The 13,299-nt window shown below is 36.2% G+C and overlaps 1 protein-coding gene across 1 annotated transcript in view; it reads left to right on the plus strand.

The window, feature by feature from the left end:
- Positions 1-13,299, plus strand: part of LOC126473769 (translation initiation factor eIF-2B subunit epsilon) — a 97,735-nt gene that overhangs the window by 80,572 nt on the left and 3,864 nt on the right. Inside the window, exons 8-10 of the mRNA XM_050101032.1 lie at positions 204-407; positions 2,060-2,340; positions 2,448-2,600. Of these exons, the coding sequence (XP_049956989.1) occupies positions 204-407; positions 2,060-2,340; positions 2,448-2,600 (638 nt within the window). The remainder of the gene's footprint in view (positions 1-203; positions 408-2,059; positions 2,341-2,447; positions 2,601-13,299) is intronic.

Below are 13,299 nucleotides of genomic sequence, written 5' to 3' on the forward strand. Positions count from 1 at the left end.
CCAGATTAGAAAATCCTTTGTTGTTATATGTGTTTACCATCATTACATTTTGTGTCCATTGATATTTAACATTGATGCAAATTTGTAATTAACAGTTCTAAATTATTCTAATCATGGCAGCTGTACAGGTGGAATTCATGTATGCGCTTCTACAAGAACACCTACTTTCTGTTACTATTACTAAATAAATTTCATTGTTACAGTTGTGAAAGTCGAGAAGAAAGGTGAGAAGTCGTATGTCATCCAACCGTCATATGATTCTGAGTCTGAAGAGGATGTTAGCAATCTACATGATTCTGGCTTCTACACAAAATCTGATGAAGAAGAATATGATGGTTACAGTGAAGAATCATCAGGGAGTGAGGAAATCTCGTATAGAGCGTCCCCTGTTCCAGATGACACAAGTTGTAAGTGTGTCATGTGTATAGTTTTTGTAGTAATGGGTTGTTTGCTGTATGTGTATGTATATAATTGCTGAGATTTACTTACCAATGTCATTAAAGTGTCAAAGTTGGTTACTATGTGTTTTTCTTGTGTGTTTTTTTCCTCCCCCATATACTGAGAAGTATGAAAAGAAAACTTCTTCTAATAAAGTAAACAACTGAGATTGTAGGCTTGTTTGGTACCAGTGCAATATACATATCTAATGGCAAAATAAAAGCTAAGCAATGTAGATGAATCACAAAATGAAGTAATCCTGTTGAGGGTGAACTTCTACTCCCATATGACAGAAGAGCTGTAGTGAAAATGAAGACATTAGGTTTTTGAGACTGAGGGTAACTGGAAACCCACATGGAAAACATACGGCTATGAGGCAACAAAAACTGATTACAGCTTTCTATGCATAAGAATAATAATTGCAATCAATGGCTCTGATATACAATTTCTCTCTGTAAAGTAAAATAGTGTGCCACTCTGTCTCAGCTTAATGCACAACAGATATTTTTAGCAAGAACTTAGCCACTGCAGCTGTTGGTGCATTTTATTCAGAAAGTTAGGCAGAGATCTGTTAAACTGATGTATAAATAAGAAATTTATATCCAAGCACATTTACTCCCTCTTGAGGGGAAAAAATCATATGTTTGAAAGGATTTGTGGTATATTTTCATCGAAAGAAAGAAGATTGGGGTACTTGGCGGTGTGCACTATTTTTACTGTTCTCTAAACAGAATGCTAGTAATTTAAAACAACCATATTCATTAGGCTAAATTGGTAGAGTCAAAGATATGTAAGTGATTTTCTTCTACGACTTTCATTGAATGGTTGATCGACATATAATTCACCCACTCATATTACTTACTGGAGTTTGTTAGGTACACTTTTAAAATTTGTACTGATTACATGTAATAAATATGCCCTGAATTCTATCTACATGCTTGAAACCTACATCAAAACATCAAAATAATGTCACGCACACGTACACTACTAAAAATGACACTACTGCACTTTCCTTACAGCCTAAATCTTTCCAGTTGCCTTACTTGGCCAGTGTTTTATCTGAGTCTATTCTAGAGAAAGTTGGGTGATTCTAAAGAATATATCTGAGGATGGGTCTCAGCATATCTCACAAGAAAGGCTGAAACATTTGATTATATGCTTACAACTTCAAAGAATCGGTTCTGTAAATTTCATGCTGTATAGTCCTTGTCTAAAGCATTTTATAAATTAAAAAATCATGTTTCAACCTTCCTTCATAATATAAGTATTAAAAAAAAGCCAAGCAGTATGACACCTGACTTTGGAACCATAGTTGAGTTGACTATGCAGTTCCATATGATGTCTTCCACTATCTTCTGGACATGTGCTGTATGTTTTATGATCTGGGGGGGGGGAAGCAACTCCTACAACTCAATAACACAATTTTATGTCATAATTTTCATATGTTGGCAACTTGAATCTTTCTTTTAGTGTACATTATTCTGGGAATTTCATTTTTCATTTGTGTTATGTTAATTATTTCATTAATAAACTTTATAATTAGTATCACTTTTTTATGTGAGACATATACAAATTGCTTGTTAATCTGAATTACTTTTCATGGAACATTTCTTATTTTCAGTGTTCTACAATGAAGTTTTGGATTCACTTACAAGGGGTTTTGATGACAAACTGCACTGTGATAATCTCATCCTTGAAATAAATTCTTCTCGATACGCATATAATGTCACCATGGATGAAGTTAATTATCATGTGGTGCGAGCTGTGTTGAACTTGTCAACAGAGTCTTCAGCTCAGGCTTATCTTACAGAGCTTCAGATGCATTTGAAGTACTTCATGCCCTTGTTTAAAAATTACTTGCGGAATGAGAGTGCACAGAAAGAATGTCTGAAGGCAATGGAGGTAACTCCCATTTTATTCATTCTTAATGTACATGTCATGTATTCTATCATTTTAAAATTAGAAGTATATTTTAAGTGTTATGTAAAATGTTTTCTTTTTCTTATTAGTACACAGCAGGCTGCAGAAGTGAAGTGCTGGAAGTGATTTTAAAAATTCTGAAATGGCTGTATGATGCCGATGTTCTTGATGAAGACATTATATTACAATGGTATAAGTCACCAGATGAAGCATCCACTGTCTCTGATGTTGTTAGGAAGAAAGTAAGTACAATTACACAGTGCTCTAACCTCTCTCGTACACACTGTTGCTCCTCACATTCACTTAACTTTTCGCTAATTACTAGTGTTGCAAAAGTAGTTTACAGAGAAATTTTGTCTCATTTGTATCATGTGCTACAAATCTCAACTTTTTTTAATACATCCATTTAGTAAATTGTAGTTTAACATTTAAAATGCAGAAAGAGGGACCACAGATGAATATGTTCACCTGTGTGTGAAGCTTTTAGAGTTATATTTATGTTCATAACTTAACAATTCTCTAAATAGTTCTTCTTTGTGTTGGCTTTATTTTTCTTTGAAAACAAATGACGTTTGAAATGCCCAGTGTAAGAGGAGGTCTAGATATTGTTCTGTTTGGAGTGTGTGATCTTAGTCATTGTAAAAAATGGAAATTTTCAAATAATATTTTAAATTTAAAATATGGGGTTTTGTGTTTTAACTATACAACAGCACCAACAACTGGTGACCTTGGTATGATCTAAACAAGGCACAGATATTATATGATAGTAAAATAGAACTCTGAAAAGCCTCATGTGTGGTTTTGTCAGGTCAAAGCACAACTCACTTTCACAGGAATAGAGAACGAAGCAACCAAATTCAGTTACTTATTAGAAAGTTAAAGCCCCAGTTTGTCAAAAATAAATGTGATCTCGTGAATAGTGATGATAGCAACAAATATTTGCTAACTAAAGAAAGACTGTGAATGACTTTTAAGGATAGTAACAAGTCAAATTAAGGGAGAAGTTAGCAAATTAGAAATTGCTGATATGAGACCCAGTCAGATGCTTCAGAAAATGAAAGGTTATGGAGCAACAAATATTTCAGATAAAATTTTAAAGACACTCTGTCTAGGCAAACTTCCTGGTAGTGAACAAAATATTTCCAAAGAAAATGTGGACAAACTAGAACAAATGGCTGACCAGATGACGGAAATGCAAAGCACTCAGGAAATTCAGTCAATTTCATTTGAAGTTCCCCTGTGGGGTGTGATTCTTCTATAGCAATGAAAGATCTTCTGGTAAGGATCAAAGAGTGCCAAAACAAAGACCGAAAATCCAGATCTAGGAAACGACATTATCACTCATGATGACGTTCTCATAGCAGAGACCACAGCAAGCTGAGATACAATAGTCAGGAAAGTACTGCTACTGTTATTTTCATTATGATTCATATTGCAGAGCTGGGAAGTGTATCTGATCTTGCCAATGAAAAAGTGAGGAAAACTCTCATTGGCACACACAGTAGTGGCTGAGTGTTCTGCCACAGTAGTTATACCAGGCCGCCACTATCAGTTCTCTGTGAGAGATAAAACTTTAGGGTTACTTTTCCTGACTTATAGTGGTGCTGATGTTTCCAATACGTCAGTGTGTCCCAAGGAGAAAGTTAAAGAGGCAGACTAAAAACTTTATGCTCCAACTGGATCTGAGATTACAACTTACAGAACAAAGTTATTGAGTCTTTATTTAGTTTTAAAGCACACTTTTGAGTGGCCTTTTATTTTAGACAGCACAACAATAGGTGTAATTGGTGCAGACTTTCTTCATCACTTTGGCCTATTAATAGACTTGAAGAGAAAATTATTAGTTGACAATAATACTCAGTGACGTGGCTGCACTCCAGTGTACAGTTGATTTGTCTGATTCTGTTAGTTCACACGATGCTAGCTGTAAATACTCCGAATTGCATAAAAAATTTCGTGAACTGACAAGAACCACTCTTATGCCGGGAGAAATGAAGCATAATGTTAAACATTGTGCAACAGCAGTGACCCTCCAGTGTACTCAAAAGCCTGCAGGTCAGATCCAAAAAACTAAATGTGGCTAAATGAGAATTCCAGTTTCTAATGAATCATTATATAGTTTTCCCTTCTAAATTTCAGTGGGCTAGTCTTCTGCATGTGGTAGAAAAGCCATATGGTCAGTTGAAAGTTTATGGAGACTACTGATCTCTTTTTGACTGCAACCTATCTGACTGCTATCCAGTTCCTCACGTAAACAATGTAAATTCCATCCTTGTTGGCAAGAAACTATTCTCTAAAGTCAGTCTCCTAAAAGCATATTACCAAATCCCACTACCTGAAAAAGGAATAAGGAAATGAGTGCTGTGATCACACCCTTTGGACTTTATGAATTCAGTATCATGCCATTTGGCCTCTGGAATGTACCCAGTACCTCTCAGAAATTTATTAATGAAGTTTTGAGAGATTTAGATTTCTGTTTTCCATATCCTATATGACACACTGATAGATTTAACTCTACAGAAGAACACTCTCAGCATTTAGCTATCCTGTTTGAACAATTGAGCAATTTTGGTTTAAGGACTAATGTTTGCAAATATGTGTTTGGAGTTCCAGAAATTAACTTTTTAGTTCATTTGGTTACTCCAGAATGTACCACACCAGGCCCAAACCAGTACAAGTGATAACTAATTTCAAATGCCCAGGGTCTGTGTCAAATTACATCATTTCCTTGGAATACTGAATTTATACTGAAGGCATTTAGAATGTTCTGCAGAACATCAAGCTGTCCTGAAAGATTACTTGAAGAACATCAAGAAAAATGACAAAGTAAGCACTCAGTGGACAAAAGATGCAATAAAGGAGTTCAAAAAGTGCAAAATGGTTCTTGAAAATGCAGGCCATTTAACATTCCTGAATGTAAACAATGAACTTGTATCATTTGAAGATACTTCATTTTGCATCTGGTGCTGTGCTGCAACTAAAAGAAGAAGGAATGTGAAAAGCAACTGGTTTCCCCTCCAGATTTCTCACCATTCCATTACAAGTATTCAGCTTATGATAGAGAACTTCTCAGCATGTATATGGCAGTAAGGTATTTTAAATTGTTTCTTGAAGGGCATTAATTTCCATGTACATTGACCATGCTCCTTCAACACATGCTTTTAAACAACAAAACAATAAAGCAATTTATATGCAGTTCTGTCACCTACAGTTCATATCACAAATTATGACAGATATCAGATTCATTTTGGGACAAAAAGTATGTGGCTGACAACCAATCTACGAGGGCTGTTCAGGAAGTAGGGAATGTTTCTGCCTGATGCCACTAGGCACTCACTGTGCACATATATTTTGGTATGTGTGTGCTTGACAGCTCAGTTGGCATGCATCCGTGACAGTGAGAACATCTCTGCGCGTCTAGTTTTTTTTCGATATTCAAATTTGAAGTGTGTGCTGCAATTGAAAATCCCGCCAGTTGTGAGGTGTGGTCTGTGATATGGTTTTTGTTTGCAAAAAACCTAAAACATATAGAAATTTATCGTGAACTGTGCAGAGTGTACGGAAACAACGTAATGAGTGAATGTTCCATCCGGAAATGGTGCATTTGGTTTAAAAATGGCCGAACCAATGTTCATGATGAAGAGAAGAGTGGATGTCCGGGCATTGTGACTGACAATCTTCTCACTAAAGTTGATGAAACGATTCGTGAAACCCGTCGCTTCACAATAACGAAGATTTCGCTTTCTTTTCCACAAGTTTCATGGACTTTGTTGTTTAAAATTGTCACTCAAAATCGAGGCTACCACAAATTTTGTGCACAATGGGTGCCCAAAATGCTTACAGAGCACCATAAAGAACAGTGAATGGGGGCAATGTTGACATTTCTGGAGGCCTACCACAAACATGGTGATTCATTGCTGGATCAAACCGTAACCCGGTGATGAGACTTGGGTGAAACACGTCAATTACGAGACAAAATTACAGTCCCTGGAGTGGGAGCACATGAGGAACCTTGTCAACAAGGAAGTTAATGGTGACAGTGTTTTGGGATAGGTTTGATTTTCTCAAATGTGGAGCTACCATAAATTCTGTCCGGTACTGTCAGACTTTGCACAGCCTTAGAATAGCAGTTCAAAACAAACGCCAAGGAAAGCTGATGTCCAAAATTTTGTTTTTGCACGACAATGCCCGATATCACATGGCAAACTTAAGATCTCCTTCATTCATTCAAATGGGAAATTTTCCCTCATCCGCCCTTCAGCCCCTATCTTGCACCAAGCGGCTTCCACTTGCTTACCAAGGTGAAGAACTGGCATGCAACGCAGTGCTTTGATGACGACACAGAACTCCAGGCGGGTGTGACTCACTGGCTGAAGTCTCAGGCGGCAGAATTCTGTGACGAGGGTCTTTCAAAGCTTGTCCACCACTATGTCTCAGTGTGTTTGGTGACTATGTGGAAAAGTAGTATGTCAGTCGCTCTTTCAGATGTATATAATCAATTGCGTTTCTTGTTCTTAGCTTTTTTTTTAATGCCAAAACATTCCCTACTTTCTGATATCCCTCGTAGATGCGAAGTATTAGTACGAAGATAGCAGATATTCGTGCGGGTGATGAAGAACTCCAGAAAGTTCGATCTAGTCCTCATACATCATTGAAGTTTAGACAGCATGAAACCCCATAAGATTCTTATGGGGCAATGTGTTGACAAGTAACTTTCATCCTTATTTTCCTTAGGAGTTTAGATACTCAGTATTTCAGCATTGCCACAGCATGATACGGCCTGGTATTAAGTCTTCTGTAAAATTACTCATGCCTTCATTTATTTGGTTAAACATCAAACAAGATATCCAAAAATGAACAAAATAATGCATAACATGCAAAAAGAGCAAAGTACCTGGACATACTAAATCTGCTGTTGGCTAGTTTCCAAGCACAAATGGACAATTTAAGGTGTTACAGATCGATCTGATTGGGGCACTGCCTCCCTCAGATGAATTCGTATACTATTTAATGTGCATTGAACTGTTCAGTAAGTAGAAAAAAGTTATTCCATTACGTGATGTTTGAGCAGAAACAGTGACACAAGCATTTTATAACTCCTGGATCACTAGATTTGTGGCACCTAACCAAATAGGGACTGACCAAGGAGCAAAGTTCCAGTAGGTGCTGTTCTGTGCATTAGCATAGATTTGTGGTACTACGTGCACACAAACTTGTCATATCATCCACAATCAAATGGGAAAATAGAGAGATTCCATAGAACATTGAAGACAGCCATTAGGGCATGTGGTAAAAATAAATGGCGTGACTTAATTCCTACTATTCTCCTAGGACTTTGTTGCTGTGTGAGAGAAGAAAGTAAGTCAACAGCTGCTGAGATGCTGTATGGCACAACTCTAATATTGCCTGGAGATTTCATTGTAATGTCAGAAAACAAACAAGAAATAGATCTTTCGGCAGTCACTTCTCCCTTATGCCAACATATGGATAAACTATGCCCTTCAGAATATTCCCAAAGGGTAAAGGAAATAGCATTTGTTAGTAAAGATCTGCACAATATGACTCATGTATTTGTGAGGAATGACAAAGTTAAAGCTAAATTAGTGCATTCCTATAAAGCCCCCTGTGAAGTCCTGGAGCAAAAAAGAAAATATTTCATGTTAAAAGTTAAGGATGTGGCAACTAGCATCTCACTTGATAGAGTGAAACCTGCATTCATCTTTGTGAACTCAAAACACTGTGGACATTCAGGAAAACCTACAAAGCACTACACTTTTGAATGAGTTACCCATACCTTCAAGAGTCTCACCAAATCGTTACCTGAAGTGGTCAAGTTGTGAAATTCCCTGCAAAGTACAAGTAATTGACAATGGGAGGGGGGAGTGATGATTGTGTTCACAACCTACAATTCAGTAAATAGTTCTTCTTTGTGTTGACTTTCTTTGAAAACAAATGACATTTGAAATGCACAATGCAAAGGAGGTCTAGAAATCAATTGTTCTGTTTGGAGTGTGTGATCTTTATCTTTGTAAAAAAATGGAAATTTTAACATAATATTTTGTATTTAAAATATAGTGTTTTGTGTTTAATTGTGTAAAAGGACCTACACGCTCACTGGCACTTGAAACACTTGCACTGTTATTTTATCATTCATTTTACCCTCAAGGTATTTAATCTCCGAATGCCACATATTTAATAGAAATTGCAACCATCCTCTAAGCTAAGTGACTTTCTGCTGATGAGACTGTACATTAATTTCAACTATGGCTTAATCAGTTGATTAAAATGCATAAAAACAAAAGAGAATAATAGAGCTTAGCATATTACGTTATGTTTTCAATGAAATGCGGAGAAGTCAGATGTCTATTGCTTTTGAATGAATCAGTTCAATTGAAGAACATAGGATTGGGACATCCTGTTTATTATAAGCAACAAATATGCATTTAAAAAGTGATAGGATACATGTATATCTGATGCTGCCGGCATCCAGAATGAAGAGCAATACTGTCAGGTGTTCCAGAAAAATACAGATATTCACCATATAATATAAAAAATGCCCTATACTTCAGAGTATAATATCAACCACATAATGAGGAAAAGAATAGGAATCACACCAAGTCTATTGCCCTTCCTCACTACCTGATGAATTTTACTGCACAAATAGTCATGGTCATGGAAAATATCAAACAGCAAATTCAGGGAAATATCAAACAATGAATAGATTAACCCTTCTAGCCATTAAAAAAGTGATCAGCTATTACAAAATGAGATTCCATGTGGATTTAGTAATGTTATTAGGACACTGAGTTATGAGAATGGTACACAGAACATCAGCAAGTTTCTCCAGCCACAAAAAACTGTGTTGGATGAATGCTGAATTTCTGTAAGCAGTTCAGTGAATTATGACAAAATTCAGATTCTGGTCCATCCACATATCTTTGGGCTTTGGTGGCCAAGAAATAATTGAAGATAATACATAACAAACAAGATTATTAACCAGAACAATACTTGCATTTATAGAATACATCTCCTATTTTCACTCTCTTCATTGTGAGTGTTCAATGCTTGGCATTTTGATGCATACCATTAAACTAAATGATGAAACATCTGACTTACAACAATTTTGTGCGTGTTCGTACATATTACTCTTTTCATTGCAGCTTTGATGTATTCCTTGTGAAGTGGCTTAATTTTATATGTGACTGAAGCACTGCTGTATCAGCTAACTCATGTTTAAGACAAGTACCTTTAACTTTAGAGTGTAACTTTGAGAAAGATATTCTTCATGTCTGTAGGAGTAACTAACAGAAGAAGAAATAATAATCTCACAGAAGCGTGCCTGAAAACTGATTGAACATTATATTCTCTGTCATGACTTCATCAATCACACTGCTGGACACTGTCCAGAAGACCTCTCTGGGGCTCAACTGAAGCACTAATGTGTCATTGTGAGCTGCCATCTTGTGTTACAAATATCACATCATGTAGGAAAAATCAATTGACTGCCACCTCATCAGGAGGTGGTGGAATAATGTATGGTCACTGTGATAAACCCCCTCTCACTGACCATCAAGGAGCGACCATTCAGTAGTGTAGTATGTTCTTGAAATCTGTTTTTTGTTGTTACTGAAGCCTGAATGAATTACAGAAACATGGTATTGCTTAGAAATTCATTTCAGACAGGACTATGAATTAATATTCGATAAGACAGTTTATTTGGACCAAATGATACCATTAACTCCCAATAATGAGTGCAAAATTGAGGGTGCAGCAGCTAATAATTATAAACTCAGTTGCGTATTAAGGCATTAGTAATTTTTCTGAACATTTTGTGGTGTGATATTCAGACATCTGCCCTAGGAAACCTGATGGAAAAATTGATCTCTGAACTTCAACTGTGTTTATTGCTCATTTGCACTCTTACTCGTTTGGCTTGGCACATGAAAGATGTCAGCCATTTATCTCTCTGAAATATGTCAGCCATAGTGATCATTTTCCTCCATAGTGATTATTTTCTTCTTGTCCTGTCCCTTCCTGACTGTCTACCTGTCATGATGGGCTCTCAAGAAAGCTGAATGCTCTCAACTTTTTACACTATTCAACAAGAGAAAATTGACATCATCCAACAGCAGGTCACAATTGTTATGACTATGGAATTATCAAAATTAGTTGTAACACTGACACGTACCAGAATATGCTCCCATGTAATATTATGGAATGAAAGGAAGCGAAGTTGACCAGATTTTTTATTTTTATACAACTTATGCCTGACAAAGTCAATATTGCAAATAGATATTTGTTTAGATATTTCAGTAAGTCTACAGTAAGTTCCTAAATGAATTTATTATTGAGTTAGAATTTAATGCAGTCAGCCTGCTCATCATTATATTTTAATTTTTTTAAAAAATGTGATTTAATACAACACTACAGCTATTTCTCACATCCTACTTTCCAAAGCTCCTTTCTTTCCAATCTTCTGCTTGCAAATTCTGCTCTGATTTAGCACTTCTGACTCTCTCTGCCCTTGTTGGTTTCACGTATCCTCTTCCTGTACTAGTTGGACTCCACTCCACCATCTTCTTAGGCCATCCGTCCTCACCCAAACAGCATACATTTTGATGTCACATCCATTGTTTTGCTTCAGTTGTGTCCAGTAAAGTGGTGTCACAGTACATTCTCTTATGATGTCTTCATTTTTATTTTATTCCATAGTGTTAACTTATAGGAACACCTCCAAAATCCCATCTTCATTGACAATAAGTTCTTCTTAATTCTTTCAGTCACTTCTGATCCATAGTTTGCTATACATTCTACAATAGTTTTAAATATCCTATTCTTTGTTTCTGTTTGTGCTCCACGAAGTTCCAATCAGTTGTTTGATTTGTCTAACTTGACAAATACTGTTCCTAATTTTGCTTTTAATACATCTATCTATGTTAATAATGACTCCCAAATGCTTATAATAAGAGTCCACAGATCTTACAACCCCAAAATATAATGCCAGGTCTTGATTCACTCATCCAATAACCAAATATTTGGTTTTCTCTAAATTAATCATTAAACCCATTCTTGATATTCTCTGTGCAACTTTCTAACCATGTTTTTCTTGATAGGACATCCCCAACTAGTTATGTATATAATTTGTGATTGATAACATTCACTACCATTATAATAAATTTTATTTTCCAATAAAAGGAAAACACAACCAGGTTTTGAGGCAACAATCCCATCTTCAAGTGCATAGATTGACCATACCAGTAAACTAACAGTAACTAGTTGAATAGTATGGACATCTCATGGATCTGAACATGAGATTGTTGTCATGAAACCTGACTGTGCCTTTTTTTGTTGGAAAATAAGACTTATTGCATCTGTAGCAGATGTTATCAATAATGAATTTCTAACCGTGTAACTTGTGTAATCCACATACTCCACAAATATGACTTGGTCATCAGCAAAATGCAAAGTGAAGAGCTTGTCATCATTTAGTGACACACTTATATTATGACAGGAACATTTGCATAATATTAAGTCAGAATTCAAAAATGTTTTAAATAATTAAGATGTTATCATGCATCCCTGTTGTGACCCTTTGGCCACTGGGATCTCTTCAGATATCTTTCTATATACTTTAAATGTACAAGTTGTACCACTACATATGCTGTAACAGCATGTACATAATATAGCTCCTTTCTCTAACACTGCAGTCCACAATTTACACATGGAAATGCCATCATAAGGGTTCTTAAAGCCAATGAAAAGCATATGGGTCTCTAAATTCCAGACCACTCTTTTTTTTTCATGAGCTGTTTTAGGTAAAATATACTGTATGTGCATGATCATGTGGCACAGAACCCATTCTGTTCTTCTTTGTAGATCTATTTTTGTCTACTTATAATGTATTCAGTTATAGATTTTCTCTATGGTGTAGCTTATGTCCATGTTAATTCACTACCAAACCCAACAATGCTTTGCTATTGCCAAATGTGTATGGGAATTGTATCTACATCCTAATGTCCTTCTCCCCACTCTCTCTGTCCTTCACCTACCTCCCACTCCCTGTGTTTATTTTCTACCCCTCCCCTGTCTGTTCATCTCCTGTTCCTTCCTCTCTTTGACCTTTTTGATTGTTGTTGCAACTGAAACCTTGACTGGGAAATGAAGTCACTTAAAATGAATGGGTGCACTGGTTGGGATCATTAATATAAGGGGCACAGGAGAGGCCCCTCCAGCTGCTGGATCTGTGGGGAGAATAGCTTCAGTGACAGTATCCCTCATAGTTTTAATCTGTGAACAGTTAGGACTGTAGTGTTTCGGATGATTCAGATCTCATAGTAGTATTACAATCATAACTCGATGTCATTCCAAGCATGTGTGTCAATTTGTACCTCTCTATCTACATTATTCTGTGATTTATTCAGTTTTCAAATTTATACTGACTTTTTGATCACCCAGTATATACCATATAAAGAGAAACATTGTTAGCAATATCATTTTAAATTTATACACAATAATCTAATAAATGTTCAGACAGATATTAGCTACATATTTTTATTAGCTACATATTTTTAACATATGGTATATAAATACAAGGGCTATCCACAAAGTACATTATGTTTTGGAATTAAAAATAAATAAAGTATTGGAATTTTTTTTATTATATACAGATGAAAGCCACACTTCAATACTACTTTTCTACATAGTTGCCATTTAAATTAAGGCACTTATCGTAGCAATAGACGAGCTTGGAAATTCCTTCGTCGTAAAATTCGGCCGCCTGCGCCTTCAACCACGTGGTTACCTCTTCTTGAAGCTTTGCGTCGTCATCAAAACGCTGCATAGCCAACCACTTCTTCATTGCTGGGAATAAGTGGAAGTCGCTCGGTGCCAGGTTGGGACTGTACGGCGGATGAGGAAACAACTCCCACTTAAAAGATTTGA

The sequence above is a fragment of the Schistocerca serialis genome, chromosome 4, assembly GCF_023864345.2.
Source record: "Schistocerca serialis cubense isolate TAMUIC-IGC-003099 chromosome 4, iqSchSeri2.2, whole genome shotgun sequence".
Taxonomy (NCBI): domain Eukaryota; kingdom Metazoa; phylum Arthropoda; class Insecta; order Orthoptera; family Acrididae; genus Schistocerca; species Schistocerca serialis.